At 35.3% G+C, this 10928-nt stretch overlaps 1 protein-coding gene across 3 annotated transcripts in view; it reads left to right on the top strand.

The window, feature by feature from the left end:
* LOC149564648 (ARM repeat superfamily protein) overlaps positions 1-7729 on the top strand; it is a 311869-nt gene extending 304140 nt beyond the window's left edge. For all 3 annotated transcript variants that reach the window (XM_089818208.1, XM_089818211.1, XM_089818209.1), the window contains one exon: positions 7257-7729. In XM_089818208.1, coding sequence (XP_089674334.1) covers positions 7257-7364 — 108 coding nt within the window. In that variant the 3' untranslated portion in view covers positions 7365-7729. The remainder of the gene's footprint in view (positions 1-7256) is intronic.
* Positions 7730-10928: the final 3199 nt, after the last annotated feature.

Raw genomic sequence — 10928 nt, forward strand, 5'->3', positions numbered from 1 at the left:
TGTCAATACTCATTTGCCTCTATTAATAAGCTTAATGAATGTTTGGATCTTCATTGGACTAAAGGACCAAACGAGAAAGAATATTAATAGTTAGAAAGAAGAAGTTAGAGATAGAAGTTGATATCATTCATGGATGATAGTCTCTCATTAGACTTGATATTGATTGAAAACTCTATAAAATGATGTGGGAATTTCACATTGTGGGGGGATGAATTATTACCCAATGTTTCATTCCCAAATGGACCCTCATTGGAGAAATCAGTTTCAAGGATGTTGATGTGCAGATAAGTATTTTTATCCTTGAGTATTACATTTATCTACTCATTGTAGTCTCTCTCTTATTTGTAATTTTATATATGCTATAAGAGTTATTTTCCTTTATGTGTAGTAATGATCTTGCAGGAAAAGAAGAATGGTCCAATAGACATATTGTGCAAAACACAATCTTATGATAGTAGTTTCAAAAAAGTTGTGATCTAGAATTCATTAGTCATCTAATGATAAGGCTGGATAAGATGAAGTTCTTGAAGCAAACATCTTTGATGATTTGATTATGAGTATTCTTCTACATTAAGAGGGGGTATGACACTTCTTCAAAGCAATGCAGGAGCTTAGAAGATTGATACTTAGAGGGAGTCTAGAAATACATGTGTGTGACTGCATGATTTTGATAGGCCTACTCTTGAGTGCATCATGAGGAAGTATTGACTTATCACTAGAAAATCAAAAGATTGATATTAGATTCAGAGTGAGTTCGACGGGCATGCTTGGGTGAAGAGAGCTTCTGAGGAAGTAACTAGAGGACCTAACTTCCCAGGATCGATGTTCAGAGGGAGAATTTTGAGATGCAATCCTTTGTAAATGATATCTTCTCTATGAGGAGAACTTCTAAGTAAAATTTATTTTGTTGTATTCTTCTCTTTGAGATAGAATTAAGGTGAAAGCCTTTGTACCACCCTCTGACTTGGTTCGTGGTGGTTACTATTTCACATATGTTATGTAATGAGAGGTGACGATCTTTCATTGACATATATAAATAGATTGTAACCATTGTAAGGTGACAATCTTATAAATGGTAGACTTGTTATCATGGTTCTTCGGGCCGGATTTTGCCGGACACCTTGATAACCAACTCATCATAGTTCTTCAGGCTAGATTTTGCCAGACACTATGAAAATCAATCATAGACCACACTTAAAGTGGTGTTCAAATCTTGTATTACAATTTCTTTAATTCTTTATGCTAAAGAGAGAGTGTTGAGAAACTTAGCCTTATAATGAACTGAATATCATATTGAGATGATATCTCTTCATATACTTGAGGGCATAATGTGTTCTACAAATCCTCCCTAGCTAAAAGGGAGTGTTAAAGTTGTAGCTTCAGTCGGATTGATTTGATTTGATATACATTATTGTTATTGGTAAATCATCATTTCCTATATATACTTATCCATGTTAAATAATATATATTATTGTATTATATAATACATATATATTATTGTATATACTATATATATTATAGTATATAATATATTTTATATATATGTTGTTATACATATTACATAATAATATGGTTATTTATATTACTGATATAATTAATATGCTAACTAATGATGATTAACCATAGAAACATGTCTCTTCCTCTCATATTAAATAAGCCTTCAAGTTGCATTTGGAAAAGAATCAATACAATGACATTATTGGTACATTTGCAGCGATCCTAGAAAAATAACAGCCTCTTGTACTTCCTTCTTCCCTACTTCCCACTTTGTATGTCAACTATCTCTTTTTGGAACCCGTACACCTAATTTATAAGGTATGTTGCCACTAAGACATCCTCGTACATCCCTCCTCTTTACGCGTACCCTGGCTATCTCTCCACTCTCAATTAGCTCCTTCCCAAGCCATACGCCTAGTGTTGCTTTCCCAGTTGTACACCAATTGTCCACAACTCCCCTTCTTTGTACTTGCACCCTCGAATCAGAAGTCTTTCGAACTCTTCTGTTGTGTATGAGTCTTTTATTAGGTACGTGGACATTAGTTTTGGTTTTATGCCATCTTTTCTCTTTCCCTCTATTTCCTTATTATTGTTTTCTCCTATTATGTCCAAATGGCATATAGAATGGGTTTCCTTTCTTTGGTTATAATTTTAAAGGCTTATTGTCTTTTAAAGGCTTATTGTCTAATGTTGACAATTTTATAGCTCCATTTTCCCTTACCTCTCTTACTTTGTATGGTCCCAACCACCAAATTTTAAACTTACCCGACTTTATTTCATTTTTTCCATTATAGTTAAGTACCAACTATCCATGTGTAAAATTCCTTTTTTTTTAACTGCTTATCATGCCATAATTTCCTCCTCTCTTGTGCTACCTAAATCACCCATTGTGCTAGTGTCCTTTTTTCATCCATCTTTATCAGAGTATAAATTATTTCCTTTAAACTCTCCACATCCCCCAACCTATGCTCAACTGCTATTTGTAGGCTAGGTACTGTATATTCCATTGGCATTATGACTTCTTATCCGTACATAAGGTGAAAGGGGGTTTGCCTAGTGGTGGCCTTATAGGTGGTCCTGTATGCCCATACCACTACTAGAAGTCTTTCCTCTCAATTTTCTTTTTCAAGTCCACATGTCTTGTACAAATTGTCACCAATATTTTAATTGTAGATTTTGCTTGCCCATTTCCCCTTGGATAGTACGGACTGGAAAATGAATGGATTATTATGTATTCACATGTCATAGTTTTGATTGCCTGATTAACAAAATGCACCCCTTTGTTACTCATCAACTACAGTGGTATACCGAATCTTGTTACTATATGGTCATAGAGAAATTTGGCTGTACTGAGAGTTGTTGTCCGGGAGCACTTGCATTTCTGCCCATTTTGTAAGATAGTCTATTGTCACCACTATGTATTTGCATCTATGGTTACTGCTAGTAGGCAAGGGCCCTACAAAGTCCAACCCCCAATGTTCAAACAATTCTTGTGGCTGTGATGGAAATTGGGGCATGAAATCTCTTTTGAGGGGTTTGCCTACTTTTTGGCATGTATCACAGCTCAAGACCCATTCTCGCGCATTTTCATACAGTGTGCTCTACCATAGTCCTACTAATAATACTTTTCGAATTGTAGCATCAAGTCCCATATGGTCTCCTGCTAGCCCTTCATGGACTTCCCTTGGAACCCTTGTAATTTCTTCTTCTGTGACATATCTCCTTAATACCTCATCGGACCCATCTTATACAATACTTCCTCAACAACCTGGAAGCTCTTGAGTGCCATTTTTCTCCTCTCTGCTACTAGAATTTCCCTCGGAAAGGAAGCAATTAACAAGTACTGCATGATCCCTTCGTACCATTGAGGTAGTATGGCAATTTGCAATAATTGGGCATTAGGGAAATCGTCATTCACTCTACCTCCAAAGGCTTCCCCTGACTTAATTCTTGACAACTGATTTGCAATTACATGACTTTTCCTTGGCCAAAGTATGATCTTAAAAGTAAATTCTTGCAGCAAAATTAGCCACCTATTCACTCTCCCTTGAATCACAAGCATATTCAACAAATATATAAGTGTTTGATGATCAACAAAGAATGTGAAAGGAGTAGCTAATAACTAATGTCTAAATTTTTGCATTGCATAGACCATACCTAAAGCTTCCCTTTTAGTGGTGTTATAGTTTTGCTCCGCTTTTGATAGCAACTTTCTTGCAAAGTACACTGGATGGTCCAATCCTTCCTTCCTAGTTTGTGCCAAAGTGGCGCCTATTGCATAATTAGACGTGTCCACATGGACATGGAACTTTTTGTTCGAGTCAGGGTATATGAGAATTAGAGCCCCTACTAATCTCCTCTTTAGTTCTTAGAAGGCCTCCTCTTACTCTTTCTACCAGCCAAATCATTTTCCTTTTCAGTTTAGTTTTACCAAAGGTAAAGACACTTAAACAAATCCTTTTATGAACCTCCGGTAGTACCCCACATGCCCCAAAAAGGACTTGACATGGGTAACATCCGTTGGGGCTTCCATGTCCAAAATAACCTTAATCTTGTCCGGATATGTTTTGAGCCCTTCATTGCATATATGACCAAGAAGTCTGCCTTGTGGAACCATGAATCTGCATTTCATGGGATTCAGAGCCAGCCTTGCCCTTCTACATCGATGCATGCATTCACCAATTGACACATCCCCTCGCTTCCTAACTACTCAATCCAACAAGGATTAACTAGTTCTAATCACAACATTACTTTATTACGTGCTACAGTGGTTTGTACCCAAAGGGTTTCCACAAGATATATTTGTGTATTCTTGTCTTCTTATTTCTTGCAATGTCCTTGTGTGTCTGTGAATTTGCAAACCCACAAGGACCCCACAATCCGTGGTGCAGAACTTGCTCAGACTTGCCATAGACATACCACAAGTTTGGGCTTAAGGACTCGACTGGCAGGGTTCAAATTCTACAATCTATTTTTGGTTCTCAACTAGTAATGATGAAAAAAGTCACAAACAAATGAGAACTAGTTAGTCCACAACGATGCCGCATGTCTTCTCCTTGTTCCAACTTCACAATTTTTTATCAAAAAATTAATTAATGCCTTATAAAATTTTTAGCATGACCAATGACATTGGCACAAAATACCCTTTGGCCCCATGTGAAATGTTTTAGACCTGGAGCTATGAACCGTTCAGGCACAAATGGGTCTAATCGTCACTCTACTTGTTTAAACCTGCGAGCTCAATGGCCTATTGAAGACACAAGGCCTGCAAGCATAATGGCCCAGTAGGGGTTTGAACCTTGGTGGCCGCTTCACCAATGAAGCATTTAAACCACAACACTACAGGTCCGAACATAACACTTTATGTTTAGGAAATGTGCTTGCTTTTTTCTTTTTCTAGCTTTACTCTGTCTAATACGCAGTTAAATAATAATAACTAATTTATTGGTTATCAATTATCTCAATAGCATAGTGTTTGAACCCAACTTATATCTCTTTATCCTGTCATAAATAGTTCCCTGTGCTTCTTTTCAGTTTTTATTTTTTACAATATTTAACCTAACCTTTATTGTTAAAAAACATTTGATTAATGAAAAGTTGTCATTTTATTTTGACATTGTTTGAAAGATCACAATAATTTTTTGCAATAAATATATTCTTGAAATTCAAATGGTCAAAGATAAAGTTATGATTGTTAGTGTATTAATAAAAAAAAAATGTTTTAGAACTACTATGTTTTAAAAAATCGCAAATAATTCAATAGCACTTTTTCTTTTAAAGCGAGGATTCAGATATCTTGGTGTCTATTCAAGGTTAATAGGGTATATAATAATACCCCCAAATATCTTCATTCTCACCTTCTCTTTCATTTTACAGCAACTTAGGGAGGCTGTCTCTAGGCAAGCATTGACATAAATGAAATGGATTTGTAAGTCATCCTTCACAAAATTTAGAATCACAGGGGGTATAAATTCTTGTACTTCATGGAGGTTAAGTTCTACCTAGTATAAATAGTTGTCAATGAACCTGTTCATTGTAGTGCAATTTTAAAGTGAAATAGACAGTGGCTGATGATGATGATGAGATCCAAATACACATATTCTGAGGTAGATGTTTTGAGCAAAAACAAATACCCAATAGCTATAATCCTTACATATAGCTCCATCTGCCATAAGGTTGTGCCTCACCTTTAATGAGTTTGGTGATGGTCATCATGTAAACAATTTGCTAGGTCATAGATTATCTCTGAGTCTCTACCATTAGTGTACTTATTGGATGCCTTTTTTGGTTAGATTTATTGGGGCTTGGAATACAAATTGCGATAGAAATGTACAAAAAGAAAATTTAAAGTATCATGTCAAAAGTATAGAAAGAGATTATATGCTTTTATTAGATGCATATAGTGTCAAGGTCTTTTTTGATGTAACTCAGCTCAGAGTTGTGTTATTGCATTGCATACTCTTATTGCATGAATCATAAGGCATTAGTGTACATAAATAGGCATGTTAATTTCAATGAGAGACACCTGTAATTAATCAAATTCCATCAATGTTATTTATTTGTTTTGAACCATACAAGTTTTACGTCAAACTAGGTAGCTGATGCATTAAGTAGAAGATGCTTCTTGCAGAATGAAATAAGAATAGAGGTTGTTGGCTTTGATTGTATGCAGTTCTATAAAAATGATTTAAATTCCAAGGAGGCATTGACTTTATGCAAGAGCTCAATAGACAAAAATATGACATCATGATTAGAGTTTTCATTCAGGATGGATTTTTGTTTAAGGGATGCTGTTTGTGTACACCTTGAGGATCTATGAGGGAAAATATAATAAGTGAGAAACATGGTGGAAGCCTAGCTTAAAACTTTCTAATGGACAAATTTTGGCATGACTAAGTGAAAATTATTTTGACCAAGAACAGCTACAAATGTTAAAAAACATGGTGCAGAGCTGCAAATTTGTCAACGTGCTAAAGGAAAGAGCCAAATAAATGGGTTGTACTAGTCATCACCTCCTTTCAGAATTTCCATAGGAGCATGTAGGTATGGACTTCATTCTTGGGGTTCTAAAATATTCAAATAGGTACTGATTTCATTTATATCGCAGTAAACAGATATTATAATCGACAGATTTTATCCTATCTAAAATGTCAAAAGGCACCATACATAGTGTGGCATTATTCTCTAAGGAAACAGATAGACGCTACAAATAACCAAAAATTATAGTCTGGGATAGAGATTAATTTTGTGGACCTGTTATGTGTTCGCAGTTCCAGTGACTAATTTTTGGTCATTTATGAACTTCATTGCAGTGTGTCTCATGGGAAAACCTTTTGAAAAATGAAAAATTTTGGGAGGCCACTTTTTGTAGCTTAAAAAAGGAAAGCATATTTATTGTGGGCATAATTACTACCGATACATGTAAATATTGGCAATTTTGACAAGTTTATATAAATTTTATTTGAAAATTGGCTAATTGAACTGAAGAATTTTAAAAATATTTATCCAGTTGTCATGAAATGGCTCGTAAATGATACTGCATTTAAGTGTTTTTTTTACAATTCATTCTATGGCATGAGTGGAAATCTATCTGGAAAATCTGAAACAATAGTACAAAGAAAATGAATAACAGATTTTTTTCTGCTGATGTAGAATTTTTTGTTCTTGAGATGTTATTCTAAATCCCGACAGACTAGAACTTTTGATGCCTTTCTAGTTCTTTGTGATTCAACTTATGAAGCTTATTTATCGTATTGCAGGTTTCTGCACATACATCTAATGAAGAAAAAGAGACATTAATGAAGTATTACAGCCAATTAAAAGTCACTACTAGTGCGGTTCACAAGTGGGATGAAAAGGAAATCTGAAAAGAGAAAAAGTTCTCTCATAAGAAATGCCAACTAGCTAGATTGAATCTGCTAGATATTGTATCAATGGAAATACGCTCAATTGTCTCCTGCATGCATTTAAATATTAATCAGTTGAATATCATCCTTATAGTTTATTTTTGTATTGCTGGAATGTGACCAAAAATTCTGGAGGAAATGAAGTCAGTGTCACTAATTCATAAACGTGTACAAGAGTCCAAGCATTCTATCCACTTTTTTAATATTTAAGAATTAACTTTCTCGAGTATTCGACGACCTTGTCCAATCTTGAGAAATTATCACTCCTTTTTCCATTAGTTGATTATATTTATATCTTGATTCAATATAAAAGAGATTTTTTTTCCTCCAGTGTTTGGGGAAGATTGTGTGATTTTTCTTCTTCTAGCTTTCTTCTGAGAATCCTTCTGTGCTGTGTGTTTTAGAGATGTAGATCTTCATAAGATGTAGGGAATTTAAAATTGTAACTTAGATGTGTTACATGTGGAACAGCAGAAATAAATATTAAGATTTCAGATTGTTATAATAATTGTTACCAATGCTACTGGAATGAGTATCAGGGAAGTCAAGTAATACATATAGATGCTATTAGTAATTTACAACAATAAGATCATTAAGATGTCTTTCCACTCATTTGTGAGCTTTCACAATAGACACAAAATGTCATGCATATGGTCCCAACCATGTGTACAATGAGAAATATATATAATGGTCTATAGTTGTTGAGAACTTAAAAATGTCTGCAATGGTCAACTGAAGGGAACTAACTTTCCAATCATAATGCAATTAATCTGATAATCTATGTACTACATCAATACCTTAAAAAGAATGTCCTCTTTTAGTCGAGTAATAAACAAAACTGGGAGCTAAATCAACACAGCAAAACCAGTATTGAAATTGCTGAGAAAGTGGGTGAGATACCCGTGGAGCTGGGCACTCTGAAGGAGTGGATGTCAAATTGCTGATTTAGTATAGTCTATAAACCTCCTCGCATAGCTTGAGATGACAAGCCACTAACAATTCCCTTTCATACCCTTCACCATTTGTGTGGCTTTTATCAATTGGCGTTTAGTTTGAGTGATCTTGTCTTTCTCTGCTAATGGGCAATCTTTCTTCCTTAGTTCTGCTTCAGTTACTGCCTTTTTCTTTTCAACTTTGGTCAATTGTAACTGCTGGATAAGTTGCTTTCAATTTTTTTTGTGTGGAAGTTCACCTGCCTTAGCTTGTACCTTTTGTGAGATCTTTACTACTACATCCATTTAATGTGTAAGCTGAACATTGGAAACTATTTAGCACTAAAACATAAAGAACATGCCTCTAAATGTGACGTCCATCTCAAATAAAGTTTTAATCATCTCACCATTCCTTCCTTTGATTGTAGGCCTAATAGGGTGCCATTGTGTAATCATCTTAGGGATGTGAAGTTCATAATCCCTTGGATGAGAATATGTGGTTAAGTTCTCTCTTGCATTCTCCCTCCACAGATGCCAAGAGGTGTTGGGCCTTTAGCCAAACTAAAAGAGAATGAGCTCGATAAAACCAGTCTTACTTGTATGATAGTGACTACTAGGTCCAAATTCTTTATATACTTTTGGATTGTACTTAAATATTCTTTTCATCTTATTTATAAATTTCAATCGTAGTTCCTTTCAGGTTGCTAGACTGTTCATTTTTGTTAGAGTTTTAGGTGACTCTACAACACCCCCATGATCAAATGAAAGACCAAGATAACTTCCACAAGAGATTGGCAAGACAATTGCATGAAGATGCAAGAATGCTATTATTGATAATGGACTTGATTGGCATCCAATGGATTGATTTGAAATGTGCATAATAAGCCTTCTTATATAGGAGAGGCGATAAGAGACAATGATAAGGAGAAGATAAGCTATCATCCACACAAGGTGAAATCACATGTCCACCAAAGGTGGATCATCCTCCATTATGCAATAAAGTATGTGCAATGATGAGGATGATAATGTGATAAGTGCACTAAAGGTGGAATGAGATAACAACTATGACCACCTAGAGTGGAATTCTCCTACACCATGTTGTTTAATTGTGGTACAAACTCCTAAGTGTCTCAATCACAAATTACTATGTAATGCATTATCCTAAGTAAGCTTAACTAAGTGTAGTTAGTGAATATTTAATTACACCAACACCCTCCCTTAAGTGCAACTTAGGGGAATGCACTTAAACTCACAATGCAAGATGAGGCCCAGCTACTAGGTCATTTTAGGTACCATGTACAATATGCAATGCAATACATGAAATGTAATCTCTCGTAAAGTGGAGAAAGAGAGAAAACCTCATGGGAAAAACCTTTCTCCAAAAAGAGAGATGAAAACAAGATGCATGGATGGATGAAGTACTCAAGAACCCAAAAAATTGCATACATCATGTATACACAAAGAATGATCCCCCCATAGGAAGTAAATAAGGAGACATGATATCCCCCCCACCATAATGAAGAAGCTCCAATATATATGAAGAGTACTTGAAAGAAAAATATAATCCAATGCTTACAAGAAACATCTCTCCTTAGGAAGAGATAAATACATCACATCATGAAGAAGCCACTCCATGTAAAAAGTGAGGAAGGAGGAAGAAGGTCTCCGTGTATGCATCTCTAAAGACTGAATAGGTGTCTCAAAGCTCAAAGATTTTGTCACACCATCAAGTTGACCTATGAGATGTGAAAAATCAAGAGAACATGAAGAGTTGGGAAATCCAATCTCCAAAGAAGGTGAAGAAGTATCTTGAAGAGAAACCTGAAGAAGTATCTTGAAGAGAAACCTCCTCAAATGTATTAACCAAATCCGCATTATGAGACTCATCTGAAAGATCATTCAGGAATTCATCCCACACTGCAAGATATGAAGCATAAAGATCGTCTCGCTGAATAGTAGAACTCATGTTTGAAGAAGTAGGAGGTGGAGGAGTAAGAAGTTCAGCACTTGTCTCAAGAACTAAATGATTCAAGTGTCTAATGTTCTTCTCACATGAATTATTTACCCTTGATAAAGGGTTAGGTACATCTTGAATATCATCATCATTATCAACAAAATATGCAAAATAATACAAGCGTGATGTATGATCAACAACTCTCATAGCTATGACATCTCTAGTCCCCATGTCCCTAATATAGACATAATTAGGAGTTTTAACACACCAATTTTACCTTGTGCCCCATGAGTAATTTGATAAATGGAAAGGATATAAGGATGGTACACAAAGAACATTATTAAATGTACCCTCTCTCATAGGAATAGAACTTTTCCCACAAACTTTCATGTATGTATTATTATCCATCAATATATGTGGAGAAGTACAAGGCTCAATAGAAGAATACATATCCATAGAAGATGCCATATGATGTGATGCACTTGAATCAAGAAGCCATTTACCTTACTTAGGATGTGTGGAAGCAATGAGTGCTTGTCCTTTGCCTCTAGATGATGATGTAGATGTAGCAATTGCCTGATATTGAGATGAAGGAGAAGACATTGATGAGGCGGCAACTGGTTATTGTTCTTTTGAAGA

The sequence above is a fragment of the Cupressus sempervirens genome, chromosome 3 (genome assembly GCF_028749045.1).
Source record: "Cupressus sempervirens isolate cs-2001-9-10 chromosome 3, ASM2874904v1, whole genome shotgun sequence".
NCBI classification, from domain to species: domain Eukaryota; kingdom Viridiplantae; phylum Streptophyta; class Pinopsida; order Cupressales; family Cupressaceae; genus Cupressus; species Cupressus sempervirens.